The 24859-nt window shown below is 41.1% G+C and overlaps 1 protein-coding gene across 1 annotated transcript in view; it reads left to right on the plus strand.

Annotated features, from left to right (window-relative positions):
* Window positions 1-242: 242 nt before the first annotated feature.
* ZNF804A (zinc finger protein 804A) overlaps window positions 243-24859 on the plus strand; it is a 265769-nt gene continuing 241152 nt past the window's right edge. Inside the window, exon 1 of the mRNA XM_006121707.4 lies at window positions 243-1308. Coding sequence (XP_006121769.2) covers window positions 1198-1308 — 111 coding nt within the window. The 5' untranslated portion in view covers window positions 243-1197. The remainder of the gene's footprint in view (window positions 1309-24859) is intronic.

A 24859-nucleotide genomic window follows, 5' to 3' on the forward strand; every position in this document is an offset into this window, starting at 1 on the left:
ATGTATACCAATTCCAGCCCCTGGAGGGGCCAGCAGAACCCAGAGTGACATTTGCCCTCTACCCGGCACCGCCATCCGTCTGCAATTTGTATCAGCCAATTAGGGCGGCCCTGAGCTAGAGGGAAATCAAGCTATAATACAATACAGCCATTGAAGGGGTGGTCCCCCGGCTTCCCGCTGGCTGGTATTGATCCCTTTAAGTGCCCGCTAACAAGTCCCGCCTATCCTCAGGAAGAGCCACGTTCAGAGGAGCTAGCGGGGAGAAAGCAGCCCCCGGCACGCCCCCGCCCCCAGCGCCGGGCGTTCTGCCCCGATCGCTGGGGGAGCCCTGCCCTGCCCCTTAGCACGGTGGCAGCCAGTGGAAGGGGCCGCTAGAGTGGACCCCTAGAGTGGCGGTGCGGGAGGGCGGGGCCCCCAGTCCCGGCGCTGCCCCGCGCAGCAAATCCCAGGTTGACCAGGGGCTAAAGCCAGACAGCGCCCCTGCCCCCTGGCTCAGAGCCCGGGCAGCCTGCGGACACGGGCCGCTAGGACGGGGATTCGCTGCAGTTGAAGCGAAGGGTCCCCCTCCACCAGCCAGCAAGGACCGGGAGTGCAGGGGGGCGCCTCTTCTGCGTCCGCTGCCCCAGCCCGCTCCCCTCTGCTCCTTCTGCGTTCGCTGCGCGGCGGCTGCCCGTGCCGCGGCTGGCTAGGCGAAGGGGCTGAGACGCTGGCCGGCCCCGCGGGGGGAGCCGGCCGGCGTGTGACAGCCGCACTCCTCTGACAGCGCCCGGGCTCAGCCGAGTGGCTCCCTGCCATTGGCTCAGTGCAATGGACCGGCAACGCGGCGCGCTATAACAGCGCTCTGCCTGGCAGAGGCGGCCGCTCACACTCCTCCAGCGAAGCCAGGGAGATGCCGCCGCGCCGCCGCCGCCTCCCCCAGCCCGCGCTGCCCTGACACCGCCTCGGGACCGCGCCTCCGGGCGCCCGCGATTCCCGCCCGCCCCGCCCGCCACGGGGGGTGAGCTCGGCCAGGCGGCGGAGCTGGGCGGCTGGCTTCATTCACTGCCGCCAGGAGCCGGAGGCGGCGCGCGCCCCGGCCAGGCTCCCCTCGCCGCATCACCGGCTCTCCGCCCGCCCGCGCGCGTCCGCCCGGGGGCTGCCTGAGCTGCCGGCGCCGCGTTGCATGGAAGCGGCCGCAGTGGAGGCGGCAGCTGCCCCATGGAGTGTTACTACATTGTCATCAGCTCCGCGCACCTCAGCAATGGGCACTTTCGCAACATCAAGGGAGTTTTCCGAGGGCCCCTCAGCAAGAACGGGAACAAAACTCTGGTAATGTCTCTTTTTCTCCTCCCCGCTCCCCCTGCAGCGCCTCGGAGGGCAGGTGGTGGCTCTGCATGGCCGTCGATGCAGGGCGCTGAAGTCCTGGACAGGTCTTTGTAGCGTGGGGCTTTATAGTGGAATAGGCACCTGGCTCCATCTCCGGTGGCAGGTTGGTTGAATGTATGAGCCCTGAGACTCCCTTCTTGGGCTAGGAGTTCCCACTCATTTTACAGTCACTCGGACTCTCTGTGCGCTCCCCAAGAGTTCCCTGCATGTTTTTCAGGCTCCCTACCTGGGTAAGGAATCACTTTCACTCCTTTAACCTGGGATTACAGAGTCTTTAACAAGAGGGAAACTTATCTGGTGGTGTCCCTCACGCGCATCTCAGTAAAATGATTGGGCTCTCCGATTTGGATTCAAGTACGCTAAGTAATGTCACCTATCCAAGATGTCTATGCCAATCAGAAAATCTTTGGTTTTTAGAAAATAAGGTAAAAGATGCAGAAAGACATATTTTTGAGGCCCGAAGAGCAGAATGATTCAATTGTTCAGGAATGATTTGAGAATCCACCTCATTGGTTTAAAGGGTTTTAAGAAGGAACTCATCAGAGTTTGGTTAGATACACTGTAAAGTCTTTGGTACATAGCCTGTGCATTAAGATTATATTTGTATAAAATGTTCAGGACTTCATGTATTGGTTTGTCATCTTTCCAGGTTCCAGTAGTTTTGCTGATTTGATTGTGCTCAGAGTGTTATGGTTTCTGGATTTGGTGGGTATGAAGGCTTTATACTAGTGTGGGGAGAATAAGAATAAATGTCCAGGCTTACAGTGCCACACTGCCCATTAAAATATGGGTAATGTAGGAAGACTACAAAAATATAAAAGCTCAATAAAACAAAGTATTAACTAATGCCTGCGGTTTATTACAGAGCTAAAAGTAGGATTTATCACTCTCGGAGTCCTCCATCACCTTCTTATTCTGAAATTTCCTTTTGTTAAAATGGACCAGTACTTGTCCATTGTATACTTCTTGGAACGCATGACCTGTATTAACATTTGCTGAAGTTGGCATGCTTGCAGTTTCTCCCTAAATAAAGAGATTAAAGCAAGCTTTTGAGCCAAGCCATAAAAATAGTAACTACAAGAGTATCTGAAACTCTTTGATTTGTTCAAAACTAAAGGGCTTTTGATTTTGGGAAATTGATGCAAGAGTTATTTCACTGGCATATACTTTACATTCTTCTAATAAGAAAGTATCCCATTCCCTGAAATTAAGCAGTTAATGATAGAATTCTTGTGATCATAGTCTATATCTATATATAATTATATAAAAATCCATTATAAAAATGTTTGACCATTTTTAAAATAACTGTACAGTTGGTACAACAAAGTGCCTATATTAAACTGACTACTGAATTACTGGAGGAAAGATGGGTCCGGGAAGATTAATTGATTAAAAAGTCTGATACAACTTTTGAACTCTGTGTTTATAAAGAATTATCTATAATTTATATAGGTATTAAATGTCAGTAATACTATAATAACCTCTCTTGAATATCTGACAACATCCTTTTTAATCTTTATGTAATAAAATAGCATATATTATCACCAATTCTGTTTATTTTAAATTCAGGTAATTAGTAACTAAAACAATATTGGAAAGGAAGCAGATGTGTTTAATTTATAATTTCAATGAAGTGAATTGCATAGGATTTCAAACAGTTATTTTTATTCTGAAAGTAAAAGTAAAGTTACACTGATAATTGGCAAGAGTTTAATGTGAAACTTTCTGTCCCTTTTGTAATACTCAGTTTGGAATATAACTATAAAATAAGTACCCAGAACAAAAGTTTCTAGTGTTTTATTTTTAAAGAAAATTTCATTTCTTAGTTTGATGTATATTCTTCATAATAAATCCTTTAACATATGAAACAAATGACATAAGGTATAAATACCAGGAGTAATTTTTTCTTTGAGTAATTTCAAATTTAAATATTATTTAGCTATGTTCTGATCTGATTTGTCCGTATAAGAAGGATTTTACAGTTAATTTTTATCAAGGAGGAGTTAAAGCACTATAAACAATAAGGAAAAGCTGCAAAAACTCTACCTCATGCTCTGAACAATAATGAACGCTTTACTCAGTTTCTGTTTTCAAATCAATATTTCACAGAGAATCAATCATTTTGAATATAAATAGAGTTCAGTAATGTGTTAAATATGTAAATGTTTGTTTTAAGGTAAATTCTATATTATGGCTTTGGGAGTTTTCATAACAATACACTGTCTCTTATTATAGAGTGTCTTCCGACCCCCTCCCCTCCCTTTTACCTTCTTCTGAAATGAACTAATCAATTTTTAAATAGAAAACGTACAGTGTTGGCAGAGCCGAGCCTTTCTATTTTGCTTTAAGTCATTCAGTTCATTGTCATTTATACCTCTAACCCAAAAGCTAAAGTTGCCAACCCTCCAGGATTGTCCTGGAGTCCCCAGGAATTAAAGATTAATCTTTAATTAAAGATTAATGTCATGTGATGAAACCTCTAGGAATATGGCCAACCAAAATTGGCAACCTTACCAAAAGCAGATTGTCAAAGTGACGGTTTCTTTGTGAGTTGGGGAGAACACTAAAGCAACTGTTTATATAGTGTTGAATCATTTCTGTGCAAAAGTTGGCATATATTAAGCCTTACTTTTCTATGCCCTGAAGGGATTAATTATAATATTCTGCAAGGAAACAGGAGACTATATTTGCTAAAGTTATCAAGGACAGCTCTCCATAATCAGGAAATAGAGTCAACACACAAAGAAAGAAGTGGGGATGGCTTTTTATCCCTAATTTTGTGACACCGAAATAAACAATCTGATTCAGTAGGATGGAAACAATTTACTGATTTTTTTTTTTTTAAAGCCCATCTGCCAAACTAGGACTCAAGCGGCAGGAGCTCAGAGCTGATGATGGAATGTTTTAATTTTGGAGTAGTTTGTTCCACTGGCCAATAGGGGTCAATGCTGAGCAGCATTTCTTGCTGCCTGCAAACTGCTCTTGCTGCCCCTTGCAGGTTCTTCTATTTCTCTCTGTACTTTGCTTATCTGCATGGCAGAGTGAAAAGGCTGACAAGAGATCACTTGTGACCAAGCCCTCGTGCTCCCTTGGATGAGAAGGAGAGGCAGAGAAACTACCCTGTAGATAGCAAATATCCCCTGGGCTTCTCCTGCTCTTCTTCTGGTGGGAAGGAAGAAAAAGGCAGAGCCTCACAACTTCTTTGTTTGGGAGAAGAAGCAGAGGGGTCCTCAAGGGCTTCCTATGAAGGTTGGCTGGGGAGGCGACATGAGGCTAAGAGTTCCTCTCCCCTTTGTGGAGAAAGTTTAGCTCCCCCCTTTCCTCATGGGAGGGAGGAAGTTCATCTATGGGCACAGAAGTGGGTAAGAGGGGGAAAAATCAATAACTTCTTTGCCCTCCTCTGGGATATAACACTTCCCCAGGGTATCAGTAACTCCTGCTGACAGCTCCTCATTTTGACAGATATGGCAATTTCCCCAATATCTTGGAAAAATATTACTGTAATAAGTTTTAAGTAGGTCTAGAGTCCATTGTATTGAAAATGCAAAGTTTGTATGTCATTGCGGAATTCTTTGCAACTTCTAAAGAAGTAGGGGGGGACCCAATAAACCCAGGGAAGTATTATGATATTCAAAGGACTATTTGAAATGTGCCAGATAAGAGTGAATTTATGGGACAAATCAGTATTGATGGGTTTCCTAGGAAATCATAGAATCATAGAATAATAGGACTGGAAGGGACCTCAAGAGGTCATCGAGTCCAGCCCCCCGCCCTCAAGGCAGGACCAAGCTCCGTCTACACCATCCCTGACAGATGTCTATCTAACCTGTTCTTAAATATCTCCAGAGAGGGAGATTCCACTTCCTCCCTTGGCAATTTATTCCAATATTTGACAACCCTGACAGTTAGGAATTTTTTCCTAATGTCCAATCTAAACCTCCCCTGCTGCACTTTAAGCCCATTACTCCTTGTCCTGTCCTCAGAAACCAAGAGGAACAAATTTTCTCCTTCCTCCTTGTGACACCCTTTTAGATATTTGAAAACTGCTATCATGTCCCCCCTTAATCTTCTTTTTTCCAAACTAAACAAGCCCAGTTCATGAAGCCTGGCTTCATAGGTAATGTTCTCTAAACCTTTAATCATTCTTGTCGCTCTTCTCTGTACCCTTTCCAATTTCTCCACATCTTTCTTGAAATGTGGCGCCCAGAACTGGACACAGTACTCCAGCTGAGGCCTAACTAGTGCGGAGTAGAGCGGCAGAATGACTTCAAGTGTTTTGCTTACAACACACCTGTTGATACAACCTAGAATCATATTTGCTTTTTTTGCAACAGCATCACACTGTTGACTCATATTCAACTTGTGGTCCGCTATGACCCCTTTCCGCCATGCTCCTTCCTAGACAGTCGCTTCCCATCTTGTATGTATGGAACTGATTGTTCCTTCCTAAGTGGAGCACTTTGCATTTCTCTTTATTAAACCTCATCCTGTTTACCTCTGACCATTTCTCTAACTTGCTAAGGTCATTTTGAATTATGTCCCTATCCTCCAAAGAAGTTGCAACCCCACCCAGTTTGGTATCATCTGCAAACTTAATAAGCGTACTCTCTATCCCAATATCTACATCATTGATGAAGATATTGAACAGTACGGGTCCCAAAACAGACCCTTGAGGAACTCCACTTGTTATCCCTTTCCAGCAGGATTTAGAACCGTTAACAACAACTCTCTGACTACGGTTATCCAACCAATTATGCACCACCTTATCGTGGCCCTATCTAAGTTATATTTGCCTAGTTTATCAATAAGAATATCATGCGAGACCATATCAAATGCCTTACTAAAATCTAGGTATATGACATCCACCGCTTCTCCCTTATCCACAAGGCTCGTTATCCTATCAAAGAAAGCTATCAGATTAGTTTGGCATGACTTGCTCTTCACAAACCCATGCTGGCTATTCCCTATCACTTTATTACCTTCCAAGTGTTTGCATATGATTTCCTTAATTACCTGCTCCATTATCTTCCCTGGGACAGCCGTTAAACTGACCGGTCTGTAGTTTCCTGGGTTGTTCTTATCCCCCTTTTTATAGATGGGCACAATATTTGCCCTTTTCCAGTCTTCTGGAATCTCCCCTGTCTGCCATGATTTTTCAAAAGTCATAGCTTAAGGCTCAGATACCTCCTCTATCAGCTCCTTGAGTATCCTGGGATGCATTTCATCAGGACCTGGTGACTTGCTGACATCTAACTTTCCTAAGTGATTTTTAACTTGTTCTTTGTGTATCCTATCTTCTAAACTTACCCTCTCTCTGCTTGTATTCACTACGTTAGGCACACCTCCAGACTTCTCGGTGAAGACCGAAACAAAGAAGTCATTGAGCATCTCTGCCATTTCCAAGTTTCCTGTTACTGCTTCTCCCTCCTCACTAAGCAGTGGGCCTACCCTGTCCTTGGTCTTGCTCTTGCTTTTATTGTATTTATAAAAGGTCTTCTTGTTTCCCTTTATGCCTGTAGCTAGTTTGATCTCATTTTGTGCCTTTGCCTTTCTAATCTTGCCCCTGCATTCCTGTGTTGCTCGCCTATATTCATCCTTTGTTATTTGTCCTAGTTTCCATTTTTTATATGAATCCTTTTTTATTTTGAGATCATGCAAGATCTCCTTGTTAAGCCAAGCTGGTCTTTTGCCATATTTTCTATCTTTCCTACACAGCGGAATTGTTTGCTTTTGGGCCCTTAACAATGTCCCTTTGAAATACTTCCAACTCTCCTCAGTTGTTTTTCCCTTCAGTCTTGCTTCCCATGGGACCTTACCTACAAGTTCTCTGAGCTTATCAAAATCTGCCTTCCTGAAATCCATTACCTCCATTGTGCTGGTCTCCCTTCTACCTTTCCTTAAGATCATGAACTCTATTATTTCATGATCACTGTCCCCTATAGTGTCTTCCACTTTCAAGTTCTCAACTAGTTCCTCCCTATTTGTTAAAACCAAATCCAGAACAGCTTCTCCTCTGGTAGCTTTTTCAACTTTCTGAAACAGAAAGTTGTCTCCAATGCAGTCCAGAAACTTATTGGATAGCCTGTGCCCCGCTGTGTTAGTTTCCCAACATATGGCTGGATAGTTGAAGTCCCCCATCACCACCAAATCTTGGGCTTTGGATAGTTTTGTTAATTGTTTAAAAAAGGCCTCATCCACCTCTTCCACCTGACTAGGTGGCCTGTAGTAGACTCCTAGCATGATATCACCCTCGTTTTTTACCCCTTTTAGCTTAACCCAGAGACTCTCTACACAGCTATCTCCTACGTTCATCTCCACTTCAGTCCAAGTGTGTACATTTTTAATATACAAGGCAACCCCTCCTCCCTTTTTTCCCTGTCTGTCCTTCCTGAGCAAGCCGTACCCTTCCATACCAACATTCCAATCGTGCGTCCCATCCCACCAGGTTTCTGTAATACCAATGATATCATAGTTGTATTTATTGGTTAGCAATTCCAGTTCTTCCTGCTTATTACCCATACTTCTTGCATATGTATATAGGCATCTAAGATACTGATTTGATCTTGCCTCCCTGTTGTGCCCTGACCCTCCTTTCTCCTTGCCATTATAGGCCGTAGTCCCCCTCATTTCCAACCCATCTCCCAGTCCCGCACATTCAGCACTTACCTGTGGGCTTTGCTCACCTGTCCCCGTCGAACCTAGTTTAAAGCCCTCCTCACAAGGTTAGCCAGTCTGTGTCCAAACAAGGCCTTCCCGCTCCTGGAAAGGTGAACTCCATCTCCGCCAAGCAGTCCTTCCTGGAAGAGCACCCCGTGATCAAGGAAGCCGAATCCCTCCTGGCAACACCATCTTCGCAGCCAGGCATTCACCTCCAGGATGCACCTCTCTCTGCCCGGGCCCCTACCTTTGACAGGAAGGATCGAAAAGAATACCACCTGCGTGCCAAACTCCTTCACCCGTACTCCCAAAGCCCTGTAGTCACACTTGATCCACTCAGTGTCACACCTGGCAGTATCATTTGTGCCCACGTGGATGAGTAGCATGGGGTAGTAGTCAGAGGGCCGGATAATCCTTGACAATGCCTCCGTAACATCTCGGATACGGGTCCCTGGCAGACAGCATACCTCTCGAGATGAACTGTCAGGGCGACAGATGGGTGCCTCCGTTCCCCTCAGAAGAGAGTCTCCAACCACCACTACCCTACGTTTCTTCCTCGCAGTGGTGGCAGGAGACGGCTCAATCTTGGTGGTGTAAGGCCTGGTCTCCTCCACTGTGGGGGGTAACTCCTTGTCTCCTGCAGAAAGTAAAGTGTAACGGTTATGTAACAACACAGTGGGAGGGTTAGGAGCAGGGGTGGAACACTGCCTGCTGCCGGAAGTAACCAGCTGCCAGTGCTCACCCTGCACCACCGCCTCCTTCATAATTGGCTGGTCAACAGTCCCACATCCTAGGACAGTGACCTCAGTGGACTCCACAGGAATACTGTCCAGGAATTCCTCATGGCCTCGAATGCTCCTCAGCCTGGCCACCTCCTCCTGTAGCTCTCCCACCTGCTGCCTGAGAGATTCCACCAGCAGGCACCTTTCACAACGGTTGTCTCCCCCAGCCTGGAGATCACTCAGTGGGAATTGCAAGCCAAAAATACTGCAATACCACACCAGGACCTGGGTAGAGGCATCCATGATCAGGTTCTCTGTCTGGATACAGTCACAGGTGGAGGAGACAGGACAAGTACTGGCACAAGCGCTTCGGGTCTTCATCACCATCAGTCACTCCCTCTGCTCAACTCCCTCTTCAACTCCCCTGTCTGTAGGGGGTCATGTATACACATATGCAAGAACTCAGACAGAAGAAGCTTTGTCCTAAGAAAGGGACCTTTGTCTGCTGATTGATATTGAGATTCTGGGAACAAGTACAGACCAAACAATATGAAGGAAGGACTCATGGGTGTGCTTGTTCTGAGCTAACAGCTCCTATAAACTTGTAACACAGAAAACTACTATCTGCCAGTCTTTGTGGAATTAGGCTGATCTCTGGTAAGCCTGTTAACATATGTTCTTTTCTTTTTAATATATTTCCTCTGTAAACCTTTTATCTTAAGAATAAATGTTCTTCCTTAGGTAGACTTGTGTGGTAACTTTCTAACTGGGCAATTATGCTGTTTGTAGTCTCTGAGAGGCCCGCTTAATTTTCTGACTTTCTGAGGATCACAGAATGTAGGCAGGGAACTGTGCAGCCTAAAAATCCCTCAGTCATTAGGAATAGACCTGTTTCTTTGCCCAAGAGGAATCATAATTGAGAAGCTGGGACATGAAGGTACAATTGCCTTGAACCATGACACTCACAGTGGAATTTTAAGAGAGGTTGATGTGGAAGTGGGGGGAGAGAGAAGGGAAGAAAGAGAGAAAGAGCACAGATAAAAGAAAAGAAGGAAAGAGAAGCTGCAAACTAGAGGGTATGATGGGTTAAACAACACTGAGAAGGGATGCAGGGAAAGTCTGAATATGGAAAAAGGGAATGGTAAAAAGGACCAACTGGGAATGAAAAAAGCATGGATTTAATCAAACTAGAAACTTATAAAAATGAAATAGAAAATGTGTACAGACTAAGGAATGTGTGAGAAGTGAAGTGATAGCGAAGTGAAGAATGGAACCCAAAGAGGCCTAAACTTGATAGATGAAAACAGGTTAATATAAAACTTAAACATGTTTATGTACATGCATATTTATTATATATTTGAGAGTTTGTGAATGTGTGTATGTCTGTTCAAGAACTCCTCCTACACAGTAAGGCTCATCTAGACTACAGGGAATGGTCGAAAGAAAATATGCACATTTTGCGGGAATTTGCATATCTTCTTCCGATTGAACGTCCTCAAAAAAGGAGGTTTACGTGGTTTTCCACAAAGGGGGAGGGTTCGTTGAAAAGGTCGTGTCTTAATTACTTTCACTTTTGAAAGCTCTTTGCAGCAGAATTTGCATATCTTCTTTCAACCGTTCCCTGTAGTCTAGATGAGCCCTAAGAGCTATAACCACCAACTGTGATATACAGCTTCTTCTTATCATGACTTAAAGCAAATCAAAGGTTTGGTTGTGTTAGAAAAGGAGTATGTGCTTGGAATGGGGTTACTTCTCATAAAACAGAAAGAGAGGACTCTGCTTATAATGTCTCCTGTTGCCACCATGTGGTCATGGGATGGAAATCGGGGACAGTTATTTTGTATAATGACCGCAGGAAACAGCAAGGGGCCAGATATGGGGACTAAGACAGTAGTGTGCTGGAGAACTCAGGGGAAAGATGAACCTGGACCTACTCCACCTGGGGGACATGTACTCCTCTTCTGTCTTTGCCTGCTAGAGCTGCAGTGGCTGTGGAGAGGTCATCTGGACCCATGCTACTGTGATGAGAGTGGGATGAGGCAGTCCTCTCTCCCCAGAGCAATGATTTAAATTAAGCATGTACATTTTCATTTTATTTTTCCAAAAACCAACAAAAATAATTGAGTTAAGAACCAGAGCAATGCTAGGTCAATCTTCTACAATGATAAATATGCGTAGGCATCTTTGTATATTTACATTGCTATGAATTTCTGAGTATTATATTAAAATGTTTGGAGCAATCTTGTTTTGGTGAATTTTAGCCCCATATAGTTTTAATCTGGGCCTATTTGTCACTGATATGAATTGAAAGTAGGAGTTTGGTGGAAGAAGGACTCAAACACATTATTTGGAGCATGGCCTCTATGATCCTAAAATTGCCTCAGATTATTAATATAGCAACTTTATTGAAAAAAAAAAAGGGGGGTAAGAAGGGAGTCTCTGGACTGTTTGTTAGGTTGTATGGTGTGGAAGGATAAGCTCCTATCATCTGAAGCATTCTGGGAATATATAAATCTCTCTGGGTATGTCTACACTATCCCGCTAGTTCGAACTAGCGGGGTAATGTATGCATATCGAACTTGTTAATGAAGCCCGGGATATGAATTTCCTGGGCTTCATTAGCATAAAGCCGGCGCCACCATTTTTAAAAGCCGACTAGTGCGAACCCCGTGCCGCGCGGCTACACGCGGCACGGGCTAGATAGTTCGAACTACGTAGCCATTCCGAACTATCTAGCCCGTGCCGCGTGTAGCCGCGCGGCGCGGGGTTCGCACTAGCCGGCTTTTAAAAATGGCGGCGCCGGCTTTATGCTAATGAAGCCCGGGAAATTCAAATCCCGGGCTTCATTAGCAAGTTCGGTATGCATACATTACCCCGCTAGTTCGAACTAGCGGGGTAGTGTAGACATACCCTCTTAGATTATTTATTCCACTGTTTACTATGTTATAAACCATTTATGGGGACTGAAACAATAGTTTGTTTTGTTGTTGGAAAAGGAGAATTGATTAATTGCTATTTGTGGGACACACAAGATGTTTGAAGAGCCAAACTTAAAATGAAGAAAACCATATACGTGAATGTAATTGAGAGGAAAAATGTCTTTTTGGGCCACCAAAATTTCTTGTTATAAAAAATATTTAATTATATTTTGAAGGAACTAAAATATTGTCCTAATAAACTTGCTTTGTAGATCATTCCCCTTGAGAAAAATGTCTTCCTATATTTTCTCATTACCAAAATTATTTATTTAAATTTCCTCTTTTTAGTCTTTGAATGAAGTCCAAATATTAGATCACAATCATTTTACTAAAATAGACTAATGTCAAAATCCCAAGAGCTTGATTTCATTCAAGGAAAGGGGAATCTTATGAAAGCATACATTAAAAAACAAATACCAAACGGAAAATAGAAATTACTAGTGCTTTTTTTTTGTCCATCTCAAGATGTCACCAGAAGATCAATTCAACTTTAGCATTAAAAGACTCTAAAAAAACAAGAAGTCTGATTTTGACAAGACTAATTTTAATGCAAAAAAATTTATATATTGGAATATGGAAAAGGGGGGTGGTAAGAAGGAACTAAGACGAGAGGAAATGCAAGAAGAATGGATTTAATCAAACCAGAAACGTATAAAAACTGTGAGGCTTGAAGTACTGATCATCTGCCAGAGTCTTTGTGGAATAAGGGTGATCTCTGGTAAGCTTATTAGCATATGTTCTCTTATTTTAAATTTTTTTCTGTAAAGTTTTCATTTAAAAAAAGTGTGCATATATGTGTAATATATAATGTAATATGATTACTAAAGTAGATATCCTTTCTTTGATATTTTGTTCCATATATTCTATTACCGTTCATTATGTGTATGATGTTAATTTTAAATAAATCCAAAGAGATTCTGCTGCCTTGTCTTCAATTTTAATTCATGATTTTTTTCTTTTGTATTTAAATTAATAGCTAGATGTGGGCTGATTCTGCAAACACTCAATAATTTTGATGGAACCTTCCCCAGTAATTATTGTTTGCAGGATAGGGTCTGAATTTAAAGCCCATTATAACATCACTGAAATCCAGTAGAAATCTTTTAACTGATATTAGTGATATTGGGATTGAAGCTTAATTAAAAATGTGCTACAAGTTCTTCACTTTTAGGATCTTCTGAACTTTAATACAATCACCATTTAGTAACTTTGCATAACAGAGGCAGGCCTGAGGAAGGTGCGAGCCCAGGAGCACCCCTGCCTCCCCACCTCCCCCACAAGTGCCTCAAGCATGGGGCCTGGTGCAATACCACCCTCGCAGCCCTGCTCCACTCCACCCTTTCCCGAGCCCTGCCCCTACTCTCCCCCCCCCACCACTCCCTTGCTCCATCCCCCGAACAACACGAGGCAAGGGATTACGGGGACCTGGCATGGTGACGGCAACAGGGGTCAACCCTTGCACTCAGCATGCAGGTGGTAGGAGCTAGAGCGTCCCAGCAGCCTGTTCCGTCCTACTGAGCCACCCTTTCCTGGGCTGCTGTGCCCCACTTCTCCATGGTGGCAGGAAGCAGAGTTCCCTGGGCTGGGCACTCTGCTTCCTACCATCACAGAGAAGCCAAGCACAGCAGGCCAGGAGGGTGGCATGGTGGGGCGAAACAGAGGAGGCTGTCGAGCCTCTCCAATTCCCGTCACCCACTTGGTAAGTGCAGGAGGGTGACCCCTGCTGCTGCTGTGACAGGCTCCTGCAGTCCCCCCGGATGCAGGGATGGTTGGGGTAGTCGATGCAGGGTCAACCAAAACTGCAGGACCTGGGCCAGTTGTCCCAGTTTGTCCTGTGGCCAGGACAGCTCAGTCTAGAGGTCATGTCTAACTAATCTATCTTCACAAATCCTATTCTTTTCTCTGTTGCAACTTTTTAATCTCAACAGGGTAGCACTGGACAGGTTGTGTGAAGGGATACCTATCTGGACAGACATATCCGTTGTTTGAAGTCATGGGCAGGTTGACTTGTTGAGCCCTCTCAGAAATGCCCTTTGAAATACAAACACTATATTAAGGAATTTATTCTAGTTACACATGCAGTTCCCTACTAGATCCGTGGGAGAATTGACCTTTAAAAGTAGCACTCTAAGTAGCTAGTCTGCTAATTGACAATTAGAGGGCCAGATCCTCAGCTGATATAAATCATTGGTGCTCAGTTCATTACAGTAAAACTTAGATGACTTACAGCAACATTCTAAGAGTTTGTTAGTCTTTTATTTTTACTGTTTCGGTCTTTTGCATTATTTTCTAAGTTTCTAATGACCACCTTTCATAGAATCATAGAGCTGGAAGACACCTCAGGAGGTCATCAAGACCAGCCACCTGCCCAAGGCAGGACCAGTCCCAACTAAATGAACCCAGACAGGGCTTTGTCAAGCCGAGACTTAAAAACCTCTAGGGATGGAGATTCCACCACTTCCCTAGGTAACTCATTCCAGTGCTTCACCACTAATAAACCATCTTGTCAGTCTTTAAAGTGCTACATTGTCCTGCATTTTGCTTCAACTACCCCAGACTAACACGGCTACATTTCTATCACCCTCCTAGGCTATGTCTAGACTGCAAGCCTCTTTCGAAAGAGGCTTTTTCGAAAGATACTTTCGAAAAAGCCTCTTTCGAAAAAGAGCATCTAGACTGCAAGCGGAAATTTCGAAAAAGCAAGCCGCTTTTTCGAAAGAAAGCAGCGAGTGAGTCTGGATGCTCTCTTTCTAAAAAGCCCTGTTGGCATTCAAGAACGCCTTTTTTCGAAAGAGCACTTTCGAAAAAAGGCGTTCTTCCTCGTGAAATGAGGTTTACCGCCATCGAAAGAAAAGCCGCATTCTTTCAATTTAATTCTTTCGATTAGTCTAGACTCAGGTGACGTTTTTTCGAAAAAAGGCTACTTTTTTTGAAAAAACCCCTGAGTCTGGACACAACCCTAGTGAAATAGTTTTTCCTAATAGCCAACCTAGGCCTCCCCCACTGTAACTTGAGACCATTGCTCCTTGTTCTGCCATCCATCACTACTGTCAACAGCCTTTCTCCATCCTCTTTGGAACCTCCCTTCAGGCAGTTGAAGGCTGCTATCAAATCCCCCCTCACTCTTCCCTTCTGCAGACTAAACAAACCCAAATCCTTCAGTCTCTCCTTATAGGACATGCGCTCCAGCCCCCTAATCATTTTGGTCACTCTCCGCTGGACCCTCTCCAATGCATCCACATCCTTTCTTTAGTGGGGTGCCCAGAACTGGACACAATATTCCAGATCTGGCCTCACCAGAGCCAAATAAAGGGGAATAATCATGTCTCCGGATCTTCTGGCAATGCTCCTCCTAATGCACTCTAATATGGCATTAGCCTTCTTGGCTACAAGGGCACACTATTGACTCATATCCTACTTCTCATCCACTGTAATCCCCAGGTCCTTTTTTGCTGAACTGCTACTTAGCCATTCAGTCCCCAGTCTGTATCTTTAAGGGCCTGTTCCTTATTCCAGGGAAGTGAATGGCAGAAGTCACCTGCTGAGATCCTGAGCTGGTATAAATGACTACTCAAGTTTATGCTGTTTGAGAATTTGGCTCATTGACTTCAGTAGGAAGTATCTTGGGTCCTAAAGTGAAAAGTTCCATGGCTTTAGTTATCTAAATAAGTGGTCATATTTTCAAAGATATGTAACACATGCAGCTTTTGTTGAGAATGGACTATTTATTTAAATAGTTGAATATGTATTTGAGTGCCCAACATTAATCACTTATGAAAATTTCAGCTTAGGTGTTGTCTACAGCTTCTGTGATTATTTTGCTCTCTCATCTCAATAAGTATCTCACACACCTTAAAATGTCTGTCTGTTTACTGAATAAGTGTATTTTGAATTAAAAAGTATTGTAAAAGTCTCCAATTGCCGGGGTCTATAAAAACTCCATGGGACTGGAAATAATGATATACTAGTGCATTCTGAAAATGCCATCTGTCGTTCAGGCTGTCTGTTGTATTTATCTCTTCTACATTTTTAGAATATTTCGGCATTCACAGCTCAGCTAAAGTAAATATGTTGAAGTGGACTTGAAAATCTATTTTGATTCAATTTATTACAAACATTTTCAGTACATTTACAAGGTAATTTTTAAAATCACTTTCCTGTAGAAGAGTAATGGAGTTAGCATAGTTCAATAAAGACCCATGTAAGAGACAAATATAATACTTCTGTCATAAATTTGTTTTAATTACTAAAAATAAATTCCTTTCACACTGCTTGCCATATAGTGTAGATTCAGTTGTTGAAAATTATTAAAAATTTACAAAGTTCACTACATTTGAGCCCTGCAATTCTCTACTATAAATCCATTCTAATCTATATACATTTCATATCCTACATATTGATATTTATTCTAATAATCCATTTCAGTTAGACTAAAATGTCTGCCTATCAGCTCAATCCTTCATAAATATTCTGTTCCATGTAGAGTTTACTATCATGAGCAGCCCCATTGTCTTCAAAATAAGATGTGCTAAGGTTGGAGAATCATGGATACTGACCAGCTAAAGCCTCAATCTGGCAAGACTTAAGCCACATTGAATCTTTCACATGAGTTTAAGGCCCAGGGATTTCAAAGGGACTGTTCAGATGTTTAAAGTTACCCACTTATTTAAGTGCTTTGGTGATTCATGACCATATTCTTCATTGCATTTACCATGGTCTTCTATGAGACACTTCATAATAGTAAATATTACATCTTTAGTGAACATCTGAAGGATTGGGTCTTTGATCTGTAACATAAGAGTATTTTATAACAGATAAACCAAAATGTTATAGAAATTGTTCTAGCATATGACTTTCAGATTGCACAACCTCAAGTTGGATATTTAAACCTTCATTATTCCGTTGTTTCTAATCCATTCTTTACGTTATCTGGACCTTTTTAATGCCATTTAGTATTTCAATATGCTTAGGTAATCTGAGTTTAAAAAATGAATATCTCATACTATATAATAGTGTACACATGCTAACTCAAAGTATTAAAACACTACAAAAATATAATTATCCTATGCAGTTCAGCTCTAAGATCTATTCGCATTTACATGTACAATAATAGTTGAAAACCAGTCATTAAATAGAATATTTTTTAAAATTGAAAATAATAGTTAATATAAAAATCTGTTCGTGTCTATGCTGTCAAAATCTTTGATAAGAATTTTAGTTATGCATGCTGTTCATAAGTTTTATGAAAAAAAAAAAGTGAAGACATTTTGAAATTGTTCTATCCATGGGAAGGTGACAGTATACTGACTGCATCACAGGCTGTTTTACTGTGAAACAAATATAATTCTTTAGGGATCACACATCTCCTGCCATGATTATACAAAGGGTATTTCATTGCCTATTTAATCTTGGGACTTTTCTAAATTAAGACTACTGCATTTGCTCATCTCCAAAACTTATCAGTGAAAAAAGATTTCTTAACTTTGCTAATTACTTTCACAATTCAATGTTAACTTTTACAAAAATTTAAAATCTGCACTTATGTTTATGCAACAGTGCATAAAGCTTGAAATACATAGGGGTCCAATTGTTATTTTTGCCAGCATGTACTAGTGTAATTCTACCGACTCCAGTGAGATTGCCAACATGTTAATTTAAGTAGGCATGTAAATTACTGTAAGATTAGAGCTATATGCTGTAAATGAAAAGAGAATCAGACCCCTGAATTTTCTAAAGCAATTATCGGTTGCACTCTCTCAAGGTCAGTGAAATATGATCTTTAACATAACACTAGAAGCTAATGTTTATCAGACTTAATGGAAGATAGCAAATGCGTCTACTTACGTGTCTACTTAATGGCATTCAAGATTAACTAGATCACGGATTCATCAGATATCTGAAGCAGTCTTATTTTGTTAAATGTTGTCAATATCTATATTTAGTATAGATTGTACTTCTGAGAGTTTCAATGTTTTCTTTCAATTTAGTGGAACAACCCAGCTGTAGAAGAATCTTCCTATCCATGCCTATAGTCATTGCAATTGAATAATTAATATTTATTAGTCTGAGGACCTACTCCAAACATATTCAAGTCTTTGAAAGTCTCTTAACTTACCTCAGTATAGTTTGGAAAGTGTAGGAAATAACTAAGCATCCTGGTTTCACTAAATAGTGACCACTAGAAGATGTCGACTTTATAATGGCAATCACTGTGTACCTGCATACACACAAGAATTCTGTAAAAATCTGATGGTACATTACTAATTGTACACCATTGTATAATAGGGTCCTCTTATTTGTAATATAGATTTTAGAATTGGCTTTGCAAACAATAACAGTCTCATAGTTTCTCATTTATGAAAGGCTGACACACCACTGAGAGCTTGGTAGATTTTTGCAGTTGATTCAGATGCAAAGGTGGGGGAAACACTAGAATGTATCCATATGTAGCCTACTATTACAGATAACTTTTAGTAACTATTTATTTGCTTTTTCTGGAACAGTTTAATGATGGTACAGCAGACAATTGCTATGCATCACACATAATTGACAGGGTGTTATGTGATGAGTTGTAACTTAATTAATGTTGGGTCAATAAAATGTTGTCACTGGTTGCCAAAAACAAACAAAATCAACGAAAACAGATCCCTCTCTTTCCTAAAGCTGTTTCTCAATCTAACCGAGAAACATTCAGAGATGACCAGGAACATGTGAAAGTTGATAGGCTGGAGGTTTTTAACTACTGCTATTGAGTAACTTAATTTTTTAAAATTATTTTCAACTTCAACACCTTCTTTTACATTTCGTTAAAATGTGTTAAATGTGTAGCAGACCCAAATTCTTTGAGAGCCAACCACTGGAAGGGACTGCATAACACGTAGTGAACAATGATTTAGGGACCTGACTTACCCAACCGATCCAATCCTGACAAATGTTTAGGCTTGCTAGGACAAACTGACAGAGGTTTCTTATTTTCTCAAGCCACTTTAAATATCACACTATTTTTGGATGTACAGGCAATTGAACATGAAAATGCCATAATCATGGATTACTATTTAGGGGAGGTGGCATGACTAAGATCCATATAAGGGTCATAAAATAGACGTTACTGTCTATAGGTGTCCAAAGAGTTTGATTCTAAATAAACAGGAACATATTGCTATGCATTTCAGAATGCAATAGCTCCTTTGAATAGGCATTAAATAATATGAAAGTATCAGAATATGGATTTACACAATAGACCATAATGGTAAAAATCCACTGTGGTTTATGTCAATTATCATGTATTTTCATAAACACACTATTGTGGTCAACTTGAAATAATCAGGGGCGGCCCATGCATAAAGGCCGACTCGGCCATCGCCTAGGATGCCACATTAAACGGGGCGCCCAATGATGATGTCACGCCATTGAGAGCTGTGGAGGCTGGGGTGCTGATCGCATATTCCGCCTGGGGTGTGGGGGCGCCAATTGCGCATTCCACCTGGGGCGCCAGCTGCCGGCAGCCCCTGGAAATAATGGCAAACTTCTACAAACATGAATAATTTATTTCATAGGCCCCAAAAATCTCACAAACTATCTATTTTATATAAAAACTACAAAATCCCATGGGCTCTACAACCATGCTTGGGGATATATGAAATTTTGCAGCTGATTTTTACTACTTTGATTACTAGAACTTATATTTTGTGATACCTTGTAAGTTTTACAAACAAGATCATAAAACAACATTTAGAATCTTTATTTTTCATCTTTGTTGTGGGTGAATTATGTATCTAATAGATGTGCATGAAAAGCACTCTGACATTTATTTGCATGTGCAATTCTGCATATTTTTGGATCTGCAGACTGTAGCATAGCTATCTGTTTCAATATTTAGATCTTTAAATTTTAACTTTAAGGTCTAGTTAAGCTTTCATCTCTATCCTTGTCTCATAATTGTACATGGTTATTATAGGTGGTTGATGGTAAATGTTCCAGCACACTGACTTTATAGGCTTGATTAAGAGTTACAGGTAAAAAGCGAGTACTGGGTTTGTAATTCCAAGAGGGTAATTCTGGTTTCACTGATTCTCCTGAAGTTTTTATACTAGCAATGCACAAGTACAAATAGAAGCTTTTCTGTGGGTGGTAATAGGAACAAAAGATTCCTTGTAGCTGCACCCACATTGGTCTGTTCCTTTGTCTATGCTTCAATGGTAAACTTACAAGTGCGTTGTTATCCCCAAATTGATTGTCCTGTCACTACTGCTTGGGGAATTTGAAGAGTACAGAAGAGGTAAAATATCTCCCAAGAGACTATATGTGAAAATAGTCAAAAGGAGAGATTAAGACAGGGCTACTCAACACTTAGCCTGTGGGCTGCATATGGCCCGTAGCCTGTTTGTTTGCAGCCCGCGGTGCAGTTTGGCTTTACGCAGGGCTCAACATGCAGCCTATGGGTAGGAGTCCAAGCAAAAAAGTATTCGATATAATGGTCTTCTGTTGATATGCGTTTTAGTAGTTACATTCCTGGGCTCTCATTGCTCATTAAAAGTGCTGTCACATGGGTAGAAATTGGGTAAATATTGCATTTTATTAATATCAGCAGAACTAACTTAAATGTGTGTTGTGTAGTCTTGCCTTAATCTTTGTATTCATGCCTGTCAGAGTGAAAGAAGCCATCTGCATATATTTGCATATTTATATGCATGTATATGCAACCACACTTAAGATGCGGCCCTCGGCATATGCTATGAGTATCACTGTGGTCCCCAGGGCTTCCAAAGTTGAGTAGCCCTGGCTTAAGACAAATGCTGAGCAAGGTAGCTCCTATGCCCATATGGAGGCCCATTGACTTTGAGCAAAGCTTATTGCACTATCAGTTCCCTAATTCATGGGGAATGCACTATTGGAGCCTAAATCTATAAAGGGAAAATTCTAGAAAACCTCTGACTGTGCTGATGTAAAATTGGCTAAGCTCTGCAATATAGATGCACCCTTAACTCGAAATAAGCTACATGAATTGAGCTACATCAATTGTTTAGCTTATTTAGAAATAGCTTATTTTGAAAGAGAGCTTCTACACAGCACTTATTTCGAAATAGAGCACTCTTCCTCTGACTTCCCTTATTCCTTGTACAATGATGGTTATGGGAGTCGGAGTAAGAAGTCCTCCAGCTTGATAGTATATTGACATTATTTTGAAATAACTGCCTGGTGTGTATAGGCAGACTAAGTTATTTTGGAATAGCGCCAGTTATTTCAAAATAATGTTGCTGTGTAGACGTACCTTAAACCTACTTCAGTGGAATTCCCATTAGTGACCCTGGCCATCTCCTCACAACCAGCGGCTTCATGCAGTGTCCTCATTTTACAAACCTATAATCGTTCAAGTACTCTGCTATATTTCTCCCATATCATTTGTTTGCATGATCCTCTCTTACACAAAGGCAAACAGATTACATTTTCTGTGGCCTAACTTTAAAAGGCATCAAAAGAAGGGAGCATAAAGGAAATGTCTCTCTCCCTAAAGGTCATCAGCAGAAGGACAGTCATAGCATGAGATGCTATTATTAAGCTGGGTGCAGGTGCACAGCTTGGCATTTAACTTTAGCCTCCTGCCTGTTTTAAGTGGCCTGCATAAACAACACTAACTTTATTTAGGCACTACCTGGATAATAAGTGCAGTGTCATTTTTGCTAAGAGTATCCCTTTCTGGATGAACCACGTCACTGAGAGTTTACCCTTGAATTCACAGAGCCAGCTAGTGGAATTGCAACTTACCCTTCTTTACTTCTGAGGAGATTGTCCTTGTGCACAATAGGTGTGTCTTTTGCTAGTGGCAGTGTTTAATTTTACACAGGTACCACTGACTCTGTATACTGCAACACAATGGACAATTAAGTCCCCTGTGGATGAAGATCATGCTAACTCAGGATATTTCTGCTCTTGTAGCTAAATTAGATCTTCTGTAGTTTAACTACAATCAAAATCCCTAAATAGTCAGATCTTCTCTTATGAATGGTTATTTTAAACTAATTATTTTTTGTTTTGTTTTCTTGTTTCTAAGTGATCTAGTGGTCATGACAAGTACCAGAGTGACAGCCATGGAGACCTGTTTTTTTTTTTTATCCACAGAACCAGTTAACAAGGAAAACAAAAGTGTAAGAGTCTCTATAACGATTCACCTATATGCCTCCAACTGATCTGGAGGGACTACTTTTAAGGGTGAGAAAGGTAGTTCTCTATGCATACCTAGCTGAGCCTTGGATTTATTTGCTAAGGTTCCCACAAGAATGCTAGATACCAAAAAGTTTGTAAGCACTAATTTGTCATTTAAATGTTCACAGTCATTTTAACATGTAACATATCAGCCTGAAATTAAATAGTATTCTCTAAATAAGGAGATTGTGTATTTGGATAAAATAATTTATTAGACAATTTCCATTATACAATGTTGGATTTATCATAAGAGAAAAATGGGTAAGGATGTTCATTTTCCAATCTTAAGACTGTCTATTTCTATCTTTCAAAGTCTTAGTTTTAGACAGTTCATAATTTGCAGGTTTGCCTTTCATCCTTCTCAGTAACTGTCTTTCAGTGGAAAAAGAACGTTAAATGATCTGCAGTCTTTTAATATCATGTCTGGTTAGTTTCGGTTGCTTCTAAATTTATTCTCCACTAATTGCTGGCTGTGCTGCAGAGAAGTGGAAGGGTGAAAATGAAGAGCACCTTGTGATGTGCGAACAGGGAATGATCAGGAAGAAGTCTGAACAGCACATTGGTGTCAGCTGCAAAGGAACATTCCTCCTTTTCATTTAATGTAGTGGAGGAGTAAATTTATCATTATCTGAAGAGGCCAAGATTCTGTCAAGGTACTAACCCGCTCTGATAACAAACTTCTTTAGACCAGCAGCCTTGTTAGTCACTTGAGTTAATCACTTCAGATATCTCATAACCACAATGTAAAAGCTGTTACTTTGTGTCTAAGAATTTACTCTTTGGACTACATATACTCTAAGATAATTTGTTCTTAGCACAATATTAATATGAGAGAGAGGGAAGAAAAATCGATAGGATTCATTAAAACATCTTCTAATAAGTTGGAGAAGACCTAAAATAAAACCTTTGGACAAAGTAAATTTTCCCAAATAATTAATGCAATTTTTAAACATTTTTCTTAGTTTTAAAATTATAGCAAATAAAGGAATTAATTGAAAGACTGATATGTATGGAACGTGATATTACACATACTGTGGCTTGCTTCCTAGGCTGAAATATAAAGCAAAGAACAAATTTTCAATGGTATTGTAAAGAACTTTGTTTTGTGCCACAGATCAATACTGCAATATATTAGTTATTGTGGTCTGTAAAACTTTTCCAACTGTGCTTTTTAATCCTGCTTTTACAGTGATAGGCTGGTGGAAGTAATGAATTTTATTACTTCACTTATTAAATCTTATATGGAAATTATCAATGCAAATATATCTCATAAGAATTAGTCAAAATAATTCACAAAACCAAGGAAGCTTCTGTTTTTATTTGAACAATGAATAATAATGATTTAACAAAAAATAGTTCTGTCACAATCCAATAAGTATTAAAAAGCAGCCATTCGTTATACTGAGGATTTAATTTAAATTATTAGTTCTTTAAAACAAATTATGGTAGCTGTCATGGTGGCTAAATATGCTACCAAGTCAGTGACAGAATATGTTGTTCCATAGTTCAGAATTCTGCATTTTTCTTCATATTGATCTGCCAACAGTAGCTGTAATTTTGGGAACAGTTTTCTCTAGAAGGAAGAAAATTGTAGAGAATATTTGGCTGCTCTTTTGCTGCAGCATTGGCACACTAAATAATTTGACAGCCATTTAGCTGTGGGGCAGCCAAAAGTTGTATTGCTCTGTCTCTCTCCCACACATACACACATTGACTCTGCAGAGCATTTAACAAACAAGGGTTCTGGTGAAAGTCTGTAATGGGGTATGTGGAGGGATAAGGAAAACATTATCAAACACATATTGCCAGATAAACAAATGACAGTTTCAGAGGGAGTCAGCAAACAGACTGAAAGGAGATGACAAAGGCATTACAGGAAGCTTATTTTAAAGGGACCCTGCCAAGTTTATCCCAAGTTTCACTGGTGTAGTACTGTTTTGTAGCTTATTGAATGGTGCAGAAATAAGGACTTGCTACCAACAGGATTTCAAAATGCTAAACAGTTACCCAATGAAAATACCTATGTTTGTTTTGGGGTATAAAGAAAACAAAACAAAATAACTAGGAAGAGTCTACTGAACTGTGGTGATTTTATTGTTATGGTGGAAATTATTGATGAACATACAGTGCAGATAGATTTGATTGGGTCTATGAACAGAAGTGTATACCCAAAAATTATTATGATGAATGAACAACTGATAGGAAACAGACACACAATGGTCAAGGGAAACATTGGAAAATGCTTTGTAAAGAACTCAGAGCTATGTAGCATGGACATAGTATTAAAACTATAGATGCTGATTAAACTATCCTCTTCATGTTCTTTCTGCCACCACAAAACTCGCTCTCTGTCTTTATGCCAGTGTGAGGGGCAGTTGGCACAGTCTCTATAATCCACTTTCCCAGGCTGAAAGTTTCCCTGTGCAGGGGGAATCCTCCACTATTTTTCGCTAGATCCTTTAAGATCATTGTGTGCATATTATGTATATACTGTGGAAAATGACCCAACTTTACCAGAGAGTTTAGCCTTAAATGGAATAGAAGATCAGTCAGATCATTGAAGAACACTCATATGACGTGTCTCATTCACAGGCCTTCCAACAGCGCGTGGGGGATAAAGGAGGCAGTTACCCTGAGGCCTAGCAATTCAAAGAGGCCCGGGGCTCCTGGCTGTTTTCACTGCTACTGTTGTAGCAAGCTAGCACCCTGGGCCCTTTAAATTGCTGCTGGAATGCATCACTGTGCACTCTGGGCAGTTCTGAGCTCTGCAGGGGAAGGCAACCATGGTTCCAGCAGTGCAGAGAGGTGGCTGTCTCCAGCCTCACCCCTTTTGCCAGAGGCTCCACCCCTTCCCGGAACATTGAACCATTTTCCGTGGGGGCTGTCGGCTCCCTGGATTGTTCATGAAAGGTTTCATTTTGGGGACCCACTAGC

Source organism: Pelodiscus sinensis, chromosome 7 (assembly GCF_049634645.1).
Source record: "Pelodiscus sinensis isolate JC-2024 chromosome 7, ASM4963464v1, whole genome shotgun sequence".
Taxonomy (NCBI): domain Eukaryota; kingdom Metazoa; phylum Chordata; order Testudines; family Trionychidae; genus Pelodiscus; species Pelodiscus sinensis.